At 34.2% G+C, this 22,907-nt stretch overlaps 2 protein-coding genes across 19 annotated transcripts in view; one reads left to right on the top strand and one right to left on the bottom strand.

Annotated features, from left to right (window-relative positions):
• Positions 1-22,907, top strand: part of LOC103316989 — a 357,042-nt gene that overhangs the window by 189,471 nt on the left and 144,664 nt on the right. Inside the window, exons 7-10 of one of the 18 annotated variants that reach the window (XR_004227360.2) lie at positions 16,124-16,380; positions 16,456-16,578; positions 16,661-17,269; positions 17,774-20,516. The exons of 15 other annotated variants lie outside the window; for them this stretch is intronic. Coding sequence is in view for 1 of the 3 variants with exons in the window: in XM_031928260.2 (XP_031784120.1) it covers positions 13,195-13,206 (12 nt within the window). In the remaining 2 variants the exon portion in view is untranslated. Of the gene's footprint in view, positions 1-13,194; positions 13,288-16,123; positions 16,381-16,455; positions 16,584-16,660; positions 17,270-17,773; positions 20,517-22,907 lie in introns of those variants that run through there. 2 more of the 18 variants (XR_004227359.2, XM_031928260.2) reach the window with 2 other exon arrangements.
• LOC107981849 lies at positions 20,962-22,709 on the bottom strand. The gene is made up of 3 exons (XM_031928289.1): positions 22,381-22,709; positions 21,753-21,956; positions 20,962-21,675 (listed from the first exon to the last, which is right to left on the bottom strand). The coding sequence occupies exons 1-3, from the start codon at positions 22,681-22,683 to the stop codon at positions 21,388-21,390; spliced, it is 795 nt and encodes a 264-aa protein (XP_031784149.1). The 5' UTR covers positions 22,684-22,709; the 3' UTR covers positions 20,962-21,387.

Genomic DNA, 22,907 nt, shown 5'->3' with positions numbered 1-22,907 from the left:
TTAAATAAGTAATGCAGGAATGAATTCTAAAGAAAATTGTGACAGTCTAAGTAAAAATAAAAAGATTGAAAATATTGAATACGAATATGATAAAATTAAGCAGTATATTAACACAAGGTATTTATGTACCCTAGAAGCAATGTATAGATTATTAGAATATATTTTACATCAAATTCCACATGTTATAAATTGATTAGCTATCCATGATAAAGATGAGCAAGAAGTTTACTTTGAAAAAGGAAAGGAATCAGAAATACTAAAAAAAAAAAAATAGAAACCACGTTAACAGCATATTTCAAATTAAATCAAATAAATACCGAAGCACGAAATTATTTGTATTTTAAAATATCAATACGTTATGTATTTGATAATAATTTAAAATGATGTCATAGAAGAAAAGAATCTATCAACCTGTATTAAGCAGGATGTATTTAGTAAATCCAAAAGATCGTCAAAGATATTGCATCAGATTATTACTTCTACATATTAAGGAAGCAACTTCATCCAGAGATTTACGTACTATTGATGGTATAACATATCCTTCCTTTTATGAGGCTGCTGTAGCCAAACACCTAGTCGACGAGGATGAAGAATAAGATAGATGTTTAGAAAAAGCAACTCAAATACAATTTTCTACTGCACTTTTTGAATAATTGGCATTTATTTGTATTTTTCATAATCCTATTAATGCAAGAAATTCATATGAAAAATACAAACATTTGTTTTATTACCCAAAATATAAAAAAAGTGTTGGTGAAAATTTAGCATTACAAATAATTGACAGAAATTCACAAACGGATTTTCTTAAGGTGATTTTAATTTACCCGAAATAATCATACACACAAAAAAATATTATGTGTAACATCATGCAATGAAACTGTAACGTTTAATAACTTACAAATTAAAGTGGATTTTTAAGAAGACAAACAAAAATTGTTTTTGATGTCGTGTTATAAAATTTAAGATGCGAAGAAAAAAAATGTATTTTAATTGATGTACCAGACGGAAGTGGAAAAAGTTATTTACTCAACATTGCAGTAGGCTACCTAAAACTGTCAAATATTCCATTTTTATTTTTGTTGTTTGGACAGTAATTGCGTTAAATTTATCATGCAATCGAAAAACAGTGCACACAACATTTAAATTACCACTTAATATAACAGGAAGTACTACATGTAACATAAAATCTAATTCGAAAGATGGTCAAATGTTGGAAGATGTACAAATTATAATTTAGGATGAAATATTTATGACATCAAAATTTGCCTTTGAAGCAGCCGACCGTCTTCTTCAAGATTTATGTGATGTTAAAAAAATATTTGGTGGTAAAATCTTACTTGCCTCGGGAGATTTTAGGCAAACATTACCGGTTGTCCAAAATGGTAGTCGTATTGAAAATTCAGTTAAATGCAGTTAATTATGGTCAAATTTTATACGCATGACACTGAATAAAAATCTTTGAGAATCTGATAATGGTAATAATTTTAAACAATGGCTATTAGAATATTGATTTGGCTGGATCGGTCTTTCTGCGGCAGGTTGTGTGGTGAAAAGGAAAAAAAACCTTTATAACATTTCCTCTTCTTTTCTCAACGTTTCGATGAACAATGCCGCCCTTATCAGGAACTGATAAGACTGTTGTGAAAAATTGTATTTATTAAAAATTGTTAATATATAACTGCAAAAAACGCTCGCTTCGCTCGCGATTAACAAATTAATTGTGATGGTATTTAAGGGGATGTCGTCCCAAAAAACACTTTTTCTATTATATAAAACTTTTTGAATAAAGTTTGCTAATAAAAATCGAAGTCTGTAGCGCCGTTATATTAAGGTAGTTCACTTGGCCCAGTGGTGCTCAATTCGAGGTTGAATTAAAAAATTAATTTTTTTAAATATTATGCAGTGTTATCAAGTGTGAAAACTCCAAAATTTTTAGTTTTGTATATCAAAATATTGATAGAAAGTGTTTAGAGCATCAAATATCCTTAAAACATAGAAAAGTGAGAAACACTGGGCGAATATATCTATATACTGAGAGCTTAGAATTAAAACTTTCAATTGCTGTAACTTTTCAAAAAGCACCGTTTTCCCTATCAAATTTGTATTTCCTAGATTTGTATTATGATTTTACATCATGACCTAGTTTTTTAAAAAGATGTAAGAAAATCTTGGAAATACGAACAGATGTTTACGCGTACTTCGTCGTACTCATGCGATTGCAACGCCAACCTTAAAATCTAATTTTACATAAAACTTTTTAAATAAACTTGCAAATGAAAAACCGAGTCTGTAGCGCCGTAGTGTTAATTTCAATGAATTGTTCTACCGAAAGAGAAATTCGATCGGACTTTCTGTTTTTATAGAAGTTTGGAAAAACAAAATACTCCATGGTGGATTTGCGAAGCTTTTGCGCCGACATCCCCTTAATTATTTGACGTGTCATTATTAGATATACTGTTAAATATTAGATGTACACTCGATGGTAGTTAATTCTTGTGGAACGTTTTTGAAATGCTCCAATAAGATTGTTAGATTGATAAATTCGAACCAATCAAAAGCACGACTTCGAAAACGTTATATAAGAATTAATTACCGTCAAGCATAAATGAATATATTCAATACAGCCAACATTCTATAAAAGTAGTTATAGCTACTAGTAATCAAGACCGGCTTTAAAATTATAGAATAAAATAGAAATAAATTTTAAATATTAAAAAATGTTTTCAAACTCTGTAATTATTTGATGACAGTATTAATTATATTAATAAAATCTAACAAAAAAATAATATGAATTAAACATTTTTTTTATTTACATTTATAAAATAATGTAAATTGTGCGATTATAATAATCATAACATTTATATTCTGTACTAAAATGTAATGCATAATACTATATTTACTTTTATTATTACTTTTATATTTACTTCAATCCCTAACGAAAAAGAAAAATGAAAACAATTGAAAAAAAAAACGTTATGAACTGCAGATGATAGCAGAATAATGTCGGAATTGAGACACAGATAACAGTAATCTTTTGTTGTCTTCAGTTGTATTTAGTTTGCTAGATAATTCAGTTGGATTTCTTTTTTTCAGGTGTAAAATTTTACAATTTAGAAAATAAATAAAAAATGAATACAACAGACAATAACTATTAATAACTAAAGACAACAGTTTTTTCATAGTTCAAAGCAGTTTTCTTCATTTTATAATTGCTGTCTTTTACGTTCACTAGTTTGTTCCCAATCAAAACAGCTATCTTCGGATTTCTACACATTTTTCTTAACTTTTTTAAAAATATAAAAGAAAATTATCTTTTAAAAAATTAAAAGGTTAGGCTAGTTTGATATATTTCGCAACTAAATAACAGATAAAAAAGAACTGAGATCAATCAACCAAAGTCAAGTTTATTATATTTAATCATAATGAAGCTACAAAATTTTTGTTGGTCAATAAAGGGCTTACTCAATTTAAAGTTAAATTATATACTGATTAATTAAGAAAAATTCTCAAGATACTTACTACGTAACTTGCCATGATCGTTTCATTGTACTTATGGTGTTTTTATGACGTTATAATAAAATACGTAAAAAGAAAATTTTAGTTGTTCACCAATAAACAAAATGAAACGGTCATGGCAAGTTACGTAGTAAGTATCTTGAGAGTTTTGAAGTGAATACTTCTATAGGCTCGCTAGGTACACGTTTTACTGGGGAGTAAATCGGCAAGCGGCGACCGTCATGTCGGCGCGACAGACCGATTGTCACGAAAGCAGCGGCAGCTCTTTTCCCCCACCACGCACTTTTTGTCGCGCATGTTAGCATGCTTGCACAGCTCAGTTCTTCTCTTACATATCAGCTGCACTTATTTGCATACGCTGCAAGCGGCTATCGGATTTTCTCGGATTTCGGACGCGCTAATATAGCGGTACCTTTTCATGGTACTTTAATTTTTTTTTTGCGTCAACTAGACGACGTGACTTTTTTAACATGCGCAAAACGTGTGCAGGTAAACATTATTGACTTATTGCGGTAAACATTATCACTGTATGACACGTCCTGGCGTAACCCTCGATTTACCGCACGCTCGTACAAAAATGCACTTTCTAAATCTCGGATTACGCACGTTGTGTCATAAAACATTGTACGATACTATTATTCTTATTATATTTTCTTTATTCGTATGATATTTTGCCTATCCTAAATTTACTAGTTCATCAATGACTTTTTAACTCTCTGTCAAAGTTTTGATTAAGTTGGAAAAATAAGAAAAAGTTACAATTGAATGTATCCTTGTAGATTAGTACTTTGCACTCAACAAAGACACATTTGAATTTGCGTCGAAGACTAATTCATTTCAGTAGAGAACCGTAAAGAAGCATGCTTTACAAGATTTTACAGATTTCTACCCTTTTATATTTTATATTTTTTTTACGTATTTCTCATTTTGTGCAATCATCTTTTTTAATTTTTTATTTTTCTGTCGTTTATAACACTTTTAAAGTTTAAAATTTTTCAAATTTATCAAATTTAGAAATGTTATTAACTGCAAAACAATGTAAAAATAAATATAAAAAAAAAATGTAAAAAGTGTATGATATTGTAAAAAACTGTAAAGCATAATCTAAATGCAAACAATCTTTTATAGTGATTAACTATTTTTATTAGAATTTTATAACAATTTACAGTGTACAACTTTATAACATTAAATAAGCGTTTTATCAAATTAATAAAATCCAAAAAGTGTGGACATTCGATCGTTTATTTATCGTTTTTTCCAATATTTCTTAAACTTTCATTCATATAAAAGGGTAGACATCTGTAAAATCTTGTAAAGCATGCTTCTTTACGGTTCTCTACTATTCTTAGTATAATTTTATAGCTAAACAGCTAAATTTCTTTTTTATTTTGGTAATTTTTAGAATATCCCAACTAAGGCTTTTCAGAATAAATTCAATTACAACGCGGGCTTTGTTCTGATTACTTATGAAGTTTAATAATATTTGGTCATTATGAACGCCATATGGAATTGACGTAATCGAGTTAATTAAATCAATAAATTTTCTAAAATGACAGGTATGTCAATAATTTTCCAAAAGGAATCAGTCCATTTCATCTATTTATTTCTTTGAATCCATGAATCAGTATACACGACCAAAAATGTTTTTAACAGGTATAAAGTAAAGGTACGCCATCTAATTATTTAGGTTTTAAAGGCATTTGGTTTTAATTGAATGTACTTAACTAATAGAAACCAAAAGAAATAAGCTTCGTGTTCAAATTCAGTGGTTCAAAATTCATAAAAATAGCCTTCGTCAATAATTTTCCTCTAGACATAAATTTCTTAACCGCGTAAAACAGACATTTCGGGTGATTTTTTGAGGTTAGGGACGAGCGCTTGAGGTATCGGTAAAAAGGACGGCCGGTATCGTGTTCAACAGCACAAAATACATAAAAATACTCTCTGTCAATAATTTTCCTCCCGTCGATTACAGGATAAACCTCTCAACTGCGTGAAAAAGCAATTTTGGAGGGTGTTTTTTGAGGTTAAAAAAAAATACCGTCGGATTCTTGTTCAGCAGCTCAAAATACATGAAAATAGTCGTTACTTAGAATTTTTCTGAGCCCCTGTGATTTCTGACAGCTTGATCGTTTCGTAAAGTAGTAATTTTTTAAGGTTAGGGAACGCGTAGCTCCGCCTGGGAATAAAATTTTAAAAAACGCCTCTCACTAATTGAAAGTACATAAGAAATGCTAAATTTTCCATATTTTTAAAAATTTTTAGATCAAAACGAATTTTGGGCAGAGCTTTGTTACGTTTGACGTGGAACGTCCCATATATATATATATATATATATATTTTTTTTACATGGCATTTGGAACTCGAAAGTTCATCGCCTCATCTACGCAAGCCTTCCACGCTGCCCTATCTTGTGTCAACCCCACCCAAGATGCACCTCTCCGATCGACACCCACCCGTCCTATTTCTACTAGATCCGCTTTTACGTTGTCCTCCCATCTACGTCTAGGTCTACCTAGAGGTCGCGTTACCATCGGCCTGCCCTTCATGACACGCGCTGCCGTACGGTCGTCTCCCATTCTCACTACGTGCCCTGCCCATCCCAATCTGCGCGATTTTATTATTCTGTTAATATTTGGTGACGCGTACAGATTGTGTAACTCATCATTGTGTAGTCTCCTCCATTCCCCGGTTTCCTCATCTTTCTGCGGCCCATATATTTTTCGCAAGACTTTATTTTCAAATACCCTAAAACGGTTGTCCGCCTGCTTAGTGAGGGCCCACGTTTCGCACCCGTACAGAACCACCGCCAGTATTATTGTCCTGTATATTCTTATTTTAACGTTTTTAGACAACAGCCTCGACTTAAGTAAATTACTCACGGCGTAGAAGCAAGCATTACCCGAATGGAGTCTCTTATTTATTTCGACATTAATCTCGTTTCTATCATTTATGGTCGTACCCAGATACCTGAATTCGCTAACCTTTTCAAAAGTAAAATTCCCAACTCTGAGATCTTCCTCCCCTCTGCAGATCCCTAGCTTATCCACAATCATGTACTTTGTTTTTGATTCACTCACTTCTAACCCTGTATACTCCACCGCTTTTATGAGGATTTCCGCGTTTCTTGCTACCGTTTCCCTACAATTCCCCAGTATATCCAAATCATCTGCGTAGCCTAGTATCTGCGTTGTTCCATTAAGCGTTGCGCCCATCTGGCTAACCTGCATTTTTCTAACGGCATATTCTAACGTTAAGTTGAACAGCACCGTAGAGAGTCCATCCCCTTGTTTTAAACCATCGCGTATCATGAAGGGTTCTGATACATTACCGCCTACTCGGACCTTTTCCGTGCTTCCGTTCAGACATATTTGAATTAATCTCACGAGTTTTTTCGGTACACCGAGAAGTACTAGAATTTGATACATTTTGCTTCGCTTAATAGAGTCGTACGCTTTTTTAAAATCTATAAATAGTTGGTGTATGGTTTCGCAAAATTCCCACTTTTTCTCTAACAACTGTCTTATGGTAAACATTTGATCGCTCGTCGATCTGTTGCGCCGAAATCCGCACTGATAATCTCCTACTATATCTTCCGCGAATGGAGTGAGTCTAGCTTGTATTACGTTTGACAGAACTTTGTAGCACGTTGCTAAAAGTGAAATACCCCTATAGTTATTGCAGTCTGTCTTATCCCCCTTTTTAAAAATCGGTATAATGATAGATTCCTTCCAATTTTCGGGTATTGTTTCATTTTTCCAGATGGCACATACTAGTTTATAGATTTTGAAAGTGAGCTCGACGCCCCCATATCTGAGTAACTCAGCTGGTATAGAGTCATTTCCCGCGGCTTTGTTGTTTTTTAGTTTTTTAATCGCGGCCTCTACTTCTTGGTAGCTCGGTTCCTCCACGTGGGGTTCAGCAGTGTGAATTTCGTCCCCTAATTCTTCGCTATTTTCGTGCACGTTTAATAATTTATCGAAATAATTTTTCCACAGCGACAGTAATTCGTTGTCATTTGTTACGAGGTCCCCGTTTTCGTCCTTCATCAATTGCGCTCTACTCCTAAAACCCTTTCTGATGGCGTTAATCCCTCTGTACATTTCGCGGGGGTTATTTTCCTTACTGTTAGTTTCTATTCTCCTAATAAGATTCTTTTGATACTCCCGCTTCTTATTTCTGTAGATCGCGCTCGTCCGTTTCCTTACGTTAGAATACTCTTCTACGGTCCTATCGCTTCTATTTTGTAAGCTATCTAATTTAGCCTTTTTGCGCCTTTCAAACCAGAGTTCGCACTCTTCGTCAAACCATGGTTTGCTCTTTGGCTTTTTCTTTTTACCCAGTACTTTGTTCGCGGTCTCTTTTATCGTTTTTTCGATGTCCCCCCATAAGCTATTCGGTTCGTCATTCCCCTCCGGCGATGTGTTTGCTTCAAGTGCCTGAAACCTGTTATTAATTTCTATCTGGTACCTAATTCGCTCTGTTCTATCTCGTAGTTTCTCAATATCGAAGCTTTCTACCTTGTTTGCTCGCTTACTATTTTGATTCGCTACTAGTCTAGCTCTTAATTTGGCTACTACTAGGATGTGGTCCGAGTCGCTATCTGCCCCTCTGTATGCCCTTACGTCAAGAACATTAGTATGACGTCTTTTTTCAATGAGGAAATGATCAATTTGGTTCTGTGTGGCCCCGTCCGGCGATGTCCACGTTGCCTTGTGTATGTTCTTGTGCTTAAAACACGTAGTTTTGATTATAAGATCTTTTGCCGCCGCGAAATTTATGACCCTAATACCGTTATCATTGCTGGCTTCGTGCAGGCTTTCCTTACCTATAGTAGGCCTAAACATTTCCTCCCTACCTATTTTAGCATTGAAATCGCCTAATACTATTCTTGTGTCGTAAGACGCGAACTGGTCGATTACCTGCTCTAAAGTTTCGTAATAGAGATCCTTAGCTTCTTCTTCTTTGTCCTCCGTAGGACAGTGTACATTAATAACTACATATCTATACCATTCACCTTCGATAATGATGTACGAGAGCCTATCATTGACGGATTTGAAACTTTTAACCGAATGTATGATGCTTTTGCTTACGAGAAATCCGGTGCCTAGAGATCCCCCACTCCCGGCCCCATACAGGTACGTGAAGTTACCCGATGCTAGTACTCCGCCATCTGGCCACCGCGATTCCTGTATTGCTACCAAATCTAGATTGTACCTATCAGCTTCCTTTACGAGTTCTTTAAACTCACCTGCTCTGTATAGACTGCGAACATTCCAAGTTCCGACCCTTAAGTCCCTTTTGGTTCGGATTTGATTTTTTTGAGCCATGATGTTATGTTAAACCCGCGCGCTTCGGATCCTGTTCCGATCGCAGGTGAGTCCACCGTTCTAGAGGTGATAACCCCCATACCTCTCTAGAACTAAGTATGAGAGCTTTCCGACTTGGACGAGGACAGTGTCAATTCGTCGTCAGACACACTACGGTTTCATTCTCGCATCCTAACGCCCCCCTGCAAGGCAGCGCGCCTTCGCTGGCATCGTTACCGCGTAAGACCAGTTGACGAATCATTCTACACATCCCCTTTCGGGGCAGTTGTCATCGCTCCCGCATCCTCCTCGGCAGCAGGATTTTGGCCCATTTTTGTAATGTGTGATGAAAGAGATAGATTGAGAGATAAGAGATAATGTGAAGTGTTTTTGTTGTTGTGGTGCTTGCGTAGTGTTTCTAGATGAATGCGTTCGACAGTGTGGGCTCATCACACCCACGCCTGTTCCTATCGGTTGTCCGCGGCTGCTTATTCAATTTATTCGCAGCTAACCTCTTTCTCAGGGGCTGTTCCTCTATCCGCAACCTAAGGACGCGCTGTGTAGTGGTGATAGGCACCCACCCGTCCGATCTGGACGACAACGCCCAAGACCCGCTTAGGGTAGCGGCATTGTAACAGCATATATATATATATATATACTAGTGGGGCTCCGCCCCCCTGCTCGCTTCGCTCGCCAACCCCCTATTGTAGTTTCTGTGTGATTTTATCTTCAAAATTTTATTTTCATGAACTGATAATTATGTTCTGGATGGTTGAAAATGATCGATCTTATTGTATAAGAAAACCTGTTACTGGAAGTAAAAGTATTGTTTAACATTGAACTTCTACTATTAATGGCATTTAAAATAGTTTTAGCTAGTTTTTGAAGTTTTCTGACGCTTGAAATTCATCATTTGAATTTATATATATATTTTTTTTTAAATTAATTTTAATTTTTTTTAATGTTCTTAATGTTTAAATCTTTGTGCCGCAAAAGGCATCTATAAAATGATAGACTTTTCGAGTTGCGCGCCATTGGGAGACGTGAGGTGATCCTGAAAATTAAATTATTTGGAAAACTGTCTCTTTATTCTGTCTCTCTAGTTCTGTCTGACTACTCATATTACCTGAATATTCATCGAGGTCTTTGATCTCGCTTATCTTGTCCATTTTGTTGTTTATTCAATCAGTGAATCATCTATAATGATTATACTTTCTGATGGTTCTTTGAGTTCTTTGAACTCAATTATTCCCTAACTTATTTACACGTTATTAATAATTAACTTTAATCTTATAACTTAAATAAAATTAGAGATCTTCAATATCTGGTTCTCTTGGAACTGATACTTCTTACCTTAACCTAAACCTTAATTCTATTTAATATTATCCAATTTAAATCTATTTAATCATAATATGTTATAAATTTGTATTTAATTGGACTGTTAATGCGGCCTTATTTTACTACGCAATAGCGTTGTGAAAGTATGACGGTCTCAAGCCCGATAACGCAGAGAGCAGTCATGTTATTTGGTGGGGGGGTGGTGGGGGGCGATGGGGGGGGGGGGGGGGGGGGCGGTGGGGGGGTGGTGGGGGGGTTTTTGAGATTTTCGAAAATAACAGAAAAATGAAAGAATTTTACGTGTTTTGGTGGGGGGGCCAAGGTGGGGGGGTGGTGGAGGGGTAGTGGGGGGTGGTGGAGGGGTGGTGGGGGGGAGTCTTGCCAAAATGACTATATAATATAGGAAGATATATATATATATATATATATATATATATATATATATATTGTAACGAGTTGAGTACCATAGCCAACTCGTACCGCTGCGCCGCGCCGAAACCGCGTAGAGTCGCGTGCGCGATAGTAAACACGTGCGGATTCGGTAATAGGCGCGAAAGAGATAGAGAGAGCGAGCGCGCGGGCTAATCCTTCAGGAGCGCGCTCATATAGCTCTCGGCCTTCGCTAGTATTTCAAAAGCTTCGCAATATCGTGTGCTGTGCTGTGTCCAGCGGATAGAGGTGTACTTTGTGAGTGAGTGAGACGCGGAGTCCAGGTGTTCCGGTCCTTAGCCTAGTGGTCCAGCGTGGTGACCAAGTCTTGCGGCCTGTCCGGGACCAGGAACGTCGTCGACGAAAAGGAGAACGTTTGTGTGGCGCGCAGTGCATGGCAGAGTGCATGTGTGAGTCTATATCATCCACGCGAGGGTGATCCGGCGCGCGCGACCTTCATGTCGATACACTCGTGCGAGCGTGATTATTCTGCGGCGCGGCGATTCGCAAAGTTGTTGGCGACTCGCGTATTAACATTTTATTATTGTAACCACGTTTATTTCGCGACTGACAAATATAACCTTAGTCTTTTTATTTTACGTGAGTTGTCGCCATTTCTAAACCTCGTTCGCTTATTTCCGATCCCTGTTCCTTCCTGCGAATACCGCCGCCTCCGCGGGCGTTATTTAATAGCATTTATTTAACGCAGTTGAGCAGCCGAGCACGCGCCAGGCGGCGCGTAGACCCAGTATACAGAAGCAGCTGAAACAGCTGCATGCAACGGAGGTGTTTCGCGGGCGGAGAGGAATCCTCCGCCGCATCCAGGGAACGCGATCTAGTCATTTTACGAGTTGTTCGTTGATCGAATTCACACCCCGTTACTATATATATATATATATATATATATGTGTGTGTGTGTGTGTGTGTGTGTGTGTCAAAAATATAAACAAAATTAATTAATTGCGCTTATTTTTTTTTAATCGTTTTAACAGCTTCCAATCTACCTGGACCAAATCTTGAAGATGTTTTTTGGTCAAAATGTATATTTTTATCATATGTACCTGTCTTTACCAATCAATAGTTTTTCCGGACGGACGGACGGACATTTTTCAAGTTCTTTCACTGCTAAAAACTAATTGAAATTTGATATTTTTTTGGGTACCTTGAATGATTTAAGTTCAAAGAACATTTCTACCGTAAAAAAGATCTAATTTTTTTCTTTTTACGGCTTTTGGAGGATTTTTACAAAATTGACCAAATATAAAATTGTAATATAGTGTAGATGTGAGCAGTGAGAAGAGAGCTGAGCGGCCGTGTTGACAATTTCTTCCGTTATTGACGTTATGACTTATGTTTGTTTTCTTTTCAGCTGGTGTATAAGGTGTGTGTATACTGTATTTAAATGTTGTGTATCGTCCTTCTTATTAATACCGTTTTCTTGTAAGTGTATGTGTAGCATTTCGGAAACTAGTCTTTTATTTAAATTGATCTCTCTGTCTTAAATGTGATAATTTTCGAAATTGAAAGTGTTATTCAAATTGTTGATGTGATCAGCAATTACAGTATTGTTCAATTTTTTTATGTTTGTTTATAAGTATACACACATTCCTATTTGTTTGGCCTACATACGCAAAACAGTCATTACATTTATGTTTATAGACAACGTTGTTTTCGAGATCTATATCTTTCTTGTCTTTGCCTTTTATAATGATATTTTTTATCTGGCTGTTTATTTTCGGCACAGTTTCGATGTTAAGGGCCTTGAATGCATGACTTGTCTACTCGTAATAACTGTGAATATATGGTAGGCTTAAAATGTTGCGTTTTTCATTTGTGCTGATCTATTGCCTTTAAAGTGTGTTTGACGTTATAGCAGACATTCTTTTGCGTATATATTTATTAAGGAGTCAAGCGTGGGTTAAATCTTCAAAAAAACAAAAGGATATTCTTTTTACCAAAAATTTTTTATTTGATGTAATTTGAAAAAAAAAATTCTTTCAAAAATACATAAAATATACACCATTTTTATCGAAAAAAAAACATGTATATCAATGTAAAATCAATGACCAAAATTCATGGCATTACACTATATAAATAAGTGTTTTTAGTGACTTGCCACGGCTTTCTGAAAGATCCGGATCGTCTTCTTTACTCTACCGGGCTTGAAATGTACCTTAAACATGCCCCCTTAGACACATCGAGAGACATTTCTAAAAAATATAAATTAAATATAATTATCAACAAATTTTGTTATCTAAAAAATATCAATTAAGCATTGCTAGCAATATTGAATTTATATTTTTTAGAAATGTCTGAATCTGTCTAAGGGGGCATATTTAAGGTACATTTTAAGCCCGGATAGAGTAAAGAAGACGGTCCGGATCTTTAAGAAAGCTGTGGCAAGTGACTAAAAACACTTATTCTTCTTAACAAAAAATTTGTTATTTAATGGAATTTGAAAAAAAAAATTCTATCGAAAATATATAAAATATACACCATTATTGTCGAAAAAAAAAAATATATATACCTTGTAAAATCATTGACTAAAGTTCATGACATTTCACTATATAAATAAGTGTATCTTTCTGTTTTTTTTTTGCAGGATTTAACCTAGGCTTGATCCCTTAACGAAGGCGGGTAGATAATGATTTTCGTGCAGTAATTTTTTGATGTTGTGAATATTCTTATTGTGAAATTTCTTGTTAGTTTTATCGCTCTATTAACAAGATTGTACACCATGGCGATTTTTTGAGACATAGGATGTTGTGATGTGTAATTTAAAAATCTGCCAGAGAAGGTCGGTTTGGTGTACCAATCAGTTATTAACTTTCCTTTGTCTTTAATCAATAGAACATCTAGAAAACTTATGGAGTTATCGATCTCAGTCTCGTGAGTAAATTGTAATCTATTGTTATAAGAATTGAATGTTTTTGAATTCATACACACAGTCACCACCTTGCCAAAATGTTATGGACTACCTAAAATTCACAAAAAAAGATATATCTTTATGACCTATTATCTTCTAAGGAGGCTTTCCGATAAAAAAAAAGTAGGTGAGCATATTATTGAGATAACTGTAATTGCTGATCACATCAACAATTCGAATTACACTCTCTATTTCGAAAATTATCACATTAAATACAGAGAGATCAATTTAAATAAAAGACTAGTTTCCGAAATGCTACTCATACACTTACAAGAAAATGGTATACATAAGAAGGATGATACACAAAATTTAAATACAGTAAACACACACCTTATACACCAGTTTCATGAACTTGGCACCCAGAATTATAAATTTTAACTTTATGATAATTTAGTTTTGATAAATCGTCTGCGGGTCAAAAATTATAAACAAAATAATCAGTAATATTTGTCTGCGCGTGTCCTCGTTTTTGAGAAAAATCAAAATTAAAATTGGGTGCTGCCGAGCCAGCACCCAAAAATGAAATCCGCTTTTGGCTTGAAAATAGCGGTATTTTATATTTTTATTCATCCATATCGACTGCGCATGTCACGCGCAGATGGCACCCGAAAGAATAATTAAACTATAATAACTCAATTAATTAATGATTAATATTTTTTAATTTCTTGGTTGGTGGGGGGTAAAAATATTGTTCCGGTTCTATATTCCGCCATTCTTAGTTTTGGGCCATTTCATCTAGAGAGATTTTAAAAATGAGAAATAGGTTAGTATCACTCTGGCCGTCTGCTGATAGAGATCGCAGACGGCTAGAAGGGTTCGGGTTTTTAATTTTAGCCTCTTGATGAGGAAGATACTCCCAAATAAAATTCATTCTCGACTCTGCCATATCTTTAGTGAATACCAAATGTCTAGCAACCTGCGACCTACGTTTTCGAAGTCGAGTGGATCGGTGTTTTCAAGAATCGAGCCCGGATCCTGCGTCTGCGTTACAGCAGAGCCCAAAACACTGAGAATATGTTTGATAGCTAAAACAACAGTTCCCTTATTTCCATCTTCTCCGGATTTGTGTGAATCTTTGGTCAGTATCTTGTGCAGCTTTTTGTAAGCATCTGTCTTCTGATTAATTGGTATTTTCTCGGTAAACAGCTGGTTAATTAGATTTGGCACGTTGGTCTTGGCTGTGTTAAGTTGAACGATAGTGTGCTTTGGCAAATTAGTGCTCAAAGATAGATTCTTCAAACGGGTGCTGATCGACGGTAGATTCTCATCTGGTGATTGCTGCGCTTAGAGCTGCACGTGCTGTAAGAAAACCAAACCACCGGAAGCACCCCTGTTGTGCAGAATCTTTACTAACTATAAAATAAAAATCAACAAAGTTTATAATCGAGTCAAATTCTAAACTACAGTTGCCCTCTCCAAAGTCAAAGACGGTTAATGATGAATCTGCAACAAATGGAAATGATTTGAGCAAGGAAGTTAAAAAGATTAATTTTGGAGAACTGCCAAAACCAATATCAGTTAATACAGCGATAGATGCTCTAGAAACAGACAGGGCACCTGTGTCCAGAAAAGTTGATTACGGTAAAATTGAGAAATTGCCCAAGAAGGAGCAGGAAATGGACCTACAAAGATGTCAATCTTATCGTGGTCAGATGTAAGTTACAGTTGTTTGATATGTTACTAAAATTCAATTATTATTTAAAACTAACCAACATGATTTTTTAATTGATCATACACCCCGATAACATGATGTCGGCGGAATGACGGCGCCGAGACTGCTCGGAATGGACCACGCGTGACGTCCAGGTACCCCTGCTCCGGGACACGGAAATGACGGCAATGTGCTGAGCACAATGCTGGCACGCGGTGCCAGCATCGTGACGGCACTTAGATTAAGCGAAAAAACAAAAAAATTAAAACCCTAACGAGGATCGAACCCTGAACCTTTCAGTTAGCAGGCTGACACTTTACCACTCGACCACGAACACTTTTTACAAGTCATGGACAATCCTTATATACTGCGAGTAGCTGTTGATATTAATAAAGTTGCAAGGAATCGTAATAAACAATAACCAGAATTATTATCAACGCGATATTCGCCGCTTATTTCGTGTATAGGCGCGAAACCTACAGGCTGCTATAAATTCGGTAGTTATAAAAGAGTAGGCATAATAATATCATTAGCGAAAATTGACAACGAACAAAGTCCGGTGAATAAATTAACAAAATCAACCGCCTAAACAATAGAATACACTGAAAAGCCTTATTTCATGAATTGTGCGACCGAAAATTTTCTAAATTTCGCAGCTAACAAAGCCGGCATTCTGCGGGAATTTGGAATTTCGAGCTGACATTCTGCCAGTACTCTGACAGCGCTGAATGCTAAAAAATTTTGAACACGGATCAAAGGCACAATGCCGTCATGTAGCTCCTCAAAATGTCATCATAATGCTGCCATGAGTGCCAACACGGCGTGACTGCAAAATGCCGACATTCTGCTTTCGTTCGTGCCGGTGGCATATATATATATATATATATATATATATATATATATATATATATATATATATACACTTTGATATTAAAGTCTGTGATTCTCTTACAGGCGCAGCCTGTTGCCCTTGTGAACTTCATGGATGTCCTATTTGGTTCGACGATGCGGTTTGTCAATATGAATTCAAATCATATAAATGATTCACCTGTAGAAAAAACTGGTGCTGTGTTAAAGGATTCTGTATTGTACCACTTGCTATAGTTTAAATAATTATTGCTGTAATCCAAATGCATGTTCCAAGTTGATGTTTCACTGATGATTTAAAATTCATTGTGTATGCTCTGCAGCCCATCAAAAAAGGAGATGAAGTGTGTATAACTGCAATCTATTGCTTTTATTTTATTTATGCAAACAAATTGTTAAAAAAACTCTTTTGTTTTCAGATATGTGAGTTTTCTATGAAGTTCCCAATCCCCACAGACGCAATATTCGTAGGGAAACTTATAGTTTTAATTGTCTAGCTTATGAAAATAAGTGGCTTATTTGTTCAATTATTAAAACTAGATGTGAGGTGATAATTAGTTTCCTTTTTTTTTTAATACGCATTTACCTATTTTTCAATCAATGAATTTCTAACTCTTTTTGTAGGAGTTAGTTAGAAAGACGAAAATGGAATCTAAAGAAGTTAAAATTTGGAACAAGTATCAAAAATTGATGGCAAATATTGAAAAGAAAATGCATTTTATGATTTAAATCTTATACATATACAGTCTATCTAAAATAATTGAATCTGCGTAACAGATTAGATCAACCAGCAGTCACTATTTATAAGATAATTCATGCTCTAATATTAGTATTTGAATCTTTATATGTATATACGTTAAAAGTGTTCAATGACTGTTGAACTATAAAAAAGATTATTACATTTTTTTACATGAGCAACGTGATTCTGATTAATCACATAATTCTTAATGCCGCACCATTTGTCTATTCTGCAAAGTGCCTGAAAAATATGATTAGGAAAACTTTGAAGCGTCCGAAAAAGCGCGAAGCATTGGCAATGAATTCCTTAATAGTTGATTACCAAGACATTCGAAAATAGTACAATGAGGCCATCGCTATGACGCCACCGAACTCGGATATGCTAGCTCTAGCCTATGGAAACAGATCTTGTCTACTGTTAACTGAAGCAGGTCGATGCAAAGGATAAAGATGAAAAGTTTCGCAAAATAGTTAAAAAAGCAAGGTCTGAATCTGGTAAGATGCCGTATGTAATATAATTAAATTTTAGAGTATTTATGTTTATCAACATTTTATCATTTTATTCTTACGATCATTATCCCAGAATTTCGATGGTATTAATTAATGATTAAAACCTTTCAAGATAACCAAATTATTCATTTGTAATTTCATAAGATCAAAATTTAATTCGAAAATATGAATATGTTTAATTTATGAATTCGGTTATTCAATTTTAAGTATTATTGCTCAATCAAGTTTTCAACTTTTGAATGCGGCATCTAGAAAATATGGCCATCAGTCGGTTTTTTACCGACCGTGTTCAAGAAATGCTCGCTCTCGTATAGATGTCGCATTCGTTTGTTTTGATCAGAAGAACGTCAAGTAATTTCCGTGAAATATGAAATCTGTCGGTGCATGCTTTTGTCGTGAGATAAAGAAGTTGGAAGTCTGTTTAAAGTACAAAAATGACTGATTCAAATGTTCCAAATGTCAAATTAAAGCAAATCAATTTTGTTATAGAGATTGAAGAAGATGAGTGGTCAAAAATAAAACCAATTGATGTTCAACATAAGGATAGAGTTACTAAACGACTTCAAGGTGCCTGGGGTGATCTAATCGTTCAAAAAACAACAGTTCTTTAAGAAGCTCACTCAACCTTGGTTTATTTTTATTGGACATTGCAATTACAATGCAATTGTGGTGCAAAGATACATGAAAAGTGCGAACAAAGATTAGAAGATGCGAAAAGTGAAAGTTATTATTAATACTTCTTATACAAGAGGAATCAATCATGTAAAAAGTGCAAGACCTTTGGCAAAAGAGCGTAGACAAGAAGTTAAAAAGAGGCTAATACTTGAGAAAGCTACTATTTATAGTCATAAAGAAACAAACAGATTAATGAACGACAGTGGTACTGATTCACCATTTTTAAATTCTACCTTGGTCTACAGTAAAGTTCGCCAAGAAGCCAAAGATGAAGAGATGGGATTACAAGAATATCCAGGAAATGTTATTACATCTTTATCATTGATGATGAGTGCGATACGAAGTATTCGGTTACTATCTATTATACCACTTTACGTATGGTACTGGAGTCAAAATCAGTTGTCGCTTTGGAATAATCCGGCAAATATGGATATTCCCATCTCTATTGATGCTTCAGGACGATTTGTTAAAAAATTGAATATTTTTGATGATAACAACAGTTCTGCAATATTTTTGTACAACATCACCATTAGGATTAAATCAAAAATATATAGCATTTGTCAAATGTTATCCAGTCGTCATGATTTAGCTAATATATTTTCGTGGCTTCATGGATGGCTAACAAGTGGAGCATCAATACCAAAGCAAGTTGTAGTTGACTGTTTGTTAGCTCTTCTAAATGGAATATGCTTGGCATTTAACAAATTCACTTATAACGAATCTGGCTCTTCTCGAAGACACTATAACAGCTATACTTGAAATTTGTCAATCACAATCTATTAATGAAGGTAGTGAGTGTTATAAGAAATTTCAGTGGTTAGAAGAAAAAATTGCATCATTTGATTACAACAGTAAATACGAAGGTATATTGAAAGATTTAAGTTGTGAATATGAAACATGTAATCTTATTAATGAAACAAATGACAAAAATGATGATGATGATATCAAGGATTTCATCAATGGAATCAGAATGAAGAGTGAATCTTTAGCATCAAATGATGAAAACTTTTTATTGCCAAATAGTTATTATCTATCTAAATTGATGGACAATTTAATAAATTTGTTTAGTCAATTTCCAGCATGGACAAATGTGATGCACAGATTTTATGAGTTTGAACCAAATACGGTTTCCACGACAACTGCATCAGAATGCTATTATCGAATCATGAGAAGGGAATATGGTTTTAATTGCCCAGTAACTTTAAATCGATTCATTTTATTATATCTACCTTTAATTGATGGAGCTACAAAACTCGGAATAGGTGCTTTAAAAAAAATAAAAACAGATGAACTTGACACAGATGTTCAGATTAAATCAAAACAATCAACGAGTGTTGAAGTGTTGGAAAAAGTTTACAAGAGAATTATTACAAGAGTTATTACAAGAGACAGTCAATATTAATAATAATAACCTTGATGATGATGCCAAAAGTGTAACACTTTTTGCTAAACTGTTGTTAGACTCAAGACCATTTAAATATGATATAAACCTAGCTCTATATAATTACAATCAAGAGATGAGTTTTCTTAAAGGAAAAGATCATATTTTATCATTATCTGAATTTCAAACTTTGAAACCAAAGACGTATGTAGATGGATCAGTAATCGATAGTTACATGATTGCTAAGTCAAATACTCAGTGGGAAAATAGATATTTTTTCCAAGTAATCAAACAAATTTCATACTTCGCGCACAGGCTGATGGAGAACATCCAAAAACGTGGAAGATGTATAACATCCACTTTGAGTTTCAAGGAAAGATATTTATTCCATACTGCTATGGAAAGCATTGGTGCCTTCTAATGCTTAATATTGATGACCAAACAATTGAGCACTTTGATCCACTAGGCCTTGATCGAGGAAATCGAGCCATTACAGTTTTTCTGGTTTTTTTAAATCAATGCAACTCAGAATAAGAAAATAATTTGTGTAAAATACAATGGAAAATCAGAGAATCAAGTATCCAGTTTCCAAAACAAAAAGACAGTTATAATTGTGGTATTTTTATCATGTATTATATGGATGTATTGGCTAAAAACGAAAAACCTTCTTTATTTTTTGATCCAGATAAGTATCGCTTAGAGATTACTCATTTTCTCATGGTGCAAATAGAGTCGATAAAAAATGTTTGTTTATATTGCTACAAAAGAGAGATAAAGGACAAAGTAACATGCAATAAATGTGATAGATGGGCACACAACAAGTGTACAAAAAGAGTTTCTCAAAACTTTCTTCATGGAAAGTGTGACTTATGCGCCATTCTTAACAATTAAAATTATAGAATGAATAGAATACAATAATTATACCAAAGTTTATTTTTAAATGGATACTTATTCGACATTATATAAAAATAAAGATGTAGTTTACTTTTGTTCTTGTAAAAATGTATAATATTTCATAATAAGTTAATGTATATAAGATAAAACTACTTATTTGTTCGTCCTCAATATATTCTGCGCACTATTTGTTTAGTAATCTCTTAAAAACCATGTATTTACCTATGTTGTTACACCTGTATTCTTGAAATAAATAAAACCGCTTGTGACTATTAAAAAACATTTAAAAAGTATAATGTGTTTTATTTTACAATAATTTTTACACTTTGCACATCGATAATATAACTTATTATAAATTAACCGTAGGGATTATGAATTTATTCTTACATAACATAATAATACTAGTTTTACTTGTGGTAATTTTTTCATGTGCTTTATGCATTCTGCAATGTCTTTTCGTTTATCCCAATGACCTGATATCGATCGGCAATAAGCTATGTGTAGAGTTTCATCCCCTTCCTGCTGGCTTATAATCCCAGTAAGAACAAATTTGGCAGTTTTAGAATTATCGTCAGTTAAGCACAAATTCTCGGGTATATCACACAATAGACATAAATGATTGTTTAATTGCACATCCACACACAAATAAAAACTAAACTTAATTGATGAAATTCCAAGGTCATGGCATAAGTGACAATCACTTCCTATTCGTAAAAAATAATTTCTTAACAGTTGTTCCAAATCTTTTATGTTTTCGGATTTTGCAAATGATAATTCTATTATAGTATTGTACTCGTACGATATATTATTACAATTTAAACAAAATATATTGATTTGGTATGAATTATGATGGTAATGCATAATTTTTAAAAGAAATCTCCAGCAGTTTCTTGAATTGAAATGATATCATTTTCTACATGAGCATACTCAAACAAGAAATGCGCTCTGGTTTTGTACAAAGATGTTACACTTCCCGATTTACAATAGTCCTTAATGATTTTAACAATCAATTTGTATGACTATTTGTACAATGATTGTTACAGTGCTCTGTGAAATCCTTTATATTTTTATAGGCGACCGTCATGATTTCCGCTACACTATCAAATATTGAAGTATTTTCAATTTTATACTTTTTTCCACGTATCGATTCCTTTTATTTTGCAACACTCTTTTTTCCTTTATCATTAGAACTAGTTTGCTCGTGAATCATTTTCATGCTTGGGCAAGGCATTACATATTTTTTCTTTTTTACATTTATATCGTACTTCATATTTTTGTTATTTTTCTCTTGAAGAGTTGGATTTGGATCAGGATTGGAATAATTGTGTTCAAGATTGTCTTGTTTTATTACGTAGTCTGCATCTGTCGTAGTATCTTTTATTGTTGATCTGGGAGTGGAAAGATGAGCTGGTGATGGTGGGTTTTTGTTGATACAGTTTTCCTATTAAAAAAATTTTTTTTATTCGTTTACCCATATATAAATTTAATAAAACGTACAAGATAAATTTATTTACTTACAACTTGTGTGCTGAATTCATTTTGAACTGGTGGACAATAGTTTTTGACTTCTGGTTCGTCAGTTAATTGTGATGTTTCGCATTCATAACAGTTAGCATTATTTTTGCCATTGTTGCTTACAGTATTTTTATTTCGGTGTACAGGATAAGTTGTGCAAACATTTTCCTTGTTTTCTTCTGAATATTGAGCAGTTTTGCACGTATCCTGTAATCAAGAATAATTTTGAATAAGTTAAATTTAAAAAAATAATTTAGATTTCTCGAAATAATATTTTGTAAATACCGTCTGCAGGGTCGATACAATTTCATATTAATTGTCTTGTTCGCTAGAAACAAAAGAGGGATCACAATCTTCATTTGCCAGGAAGTCATCTTTTTGTAGTGAATTATATTGTGCAATAGAATCAGACTTTTCGGCTTTAGAATTGTCTACATCATCTTGTACTGTTAAAGTTTTGGTATTGGTTTTCTCTTCATCGAACAGTTCTAGGTTATCCTCATCTTTTAAAGAATTTTCATTGCTTTCTCTTAAGTTCGGTACAGTTTCGCACTTATCCTGAAATTTAAACAATTTTTAATCAGTTTATCAAATTTAGATTTTAGATTTATTTTAAACATTTGATGTATACCTTATGCATTGATGCTATTTCATTTAAATTTTCTTGTTTATCAGAAATAGAGAAGAGATCATTATGATCATAATGATCATTCTTCAGAAAGTCATTTTGAGCAGTTGAGTCTGTATTTTCTACTTCACCATGTACCATTGATGTTTTCTTGTTGGTCTTTTGCTCTTTAAGTAGTTCAGAAAAATCCTGATCTTTCGAACTTTCCTTGCAATCTTCTACGTGCTGAACAGTACTCTGTAATTTAAAATAATTTTGAATTAGTTTAATAAAGAACTTAAAATATTTTAAATATGCTATACACATACCCTCTGCTTATAATCTTACCTTTTGCTCGCTTAATCCACTATCCTCATTTTTTAATTTTCTAACGCTGAATGATCTTCTGAGTTTTCATTGATGTTTTTGTAGCACTGTGCTTTTTCCATCCAATTTTCTTCCATATTAAGGTACGACAAATGATGAGAAACTCTAACTTTTTGATGTATTTTTTTTTTCAACAAGTGATCGGCCTTTCTGAATCAGATGTT

This window comes from Nasonia vitripennis (assembly GCF_009193385.2).
Source record: "Nasonia vitripennis strain AsymCx chromosome 4 unlocalized genomic scaffold, Nvit_psr_1.1 chr4_random0005, whole genome shotgun sequence".
In the NCBI taxonomy this organism is placed as follows: Eukaryota; Metazoa; Arthropoda; class Insecta; order Hymenoptera; family Pteromalidae; genus Nasonia; species Nasonia vitripennis.
Note: the sequence above shows the minus strand (reverse complement) of the source record. Positions and strands in the feature narration are given on the sequence as shown.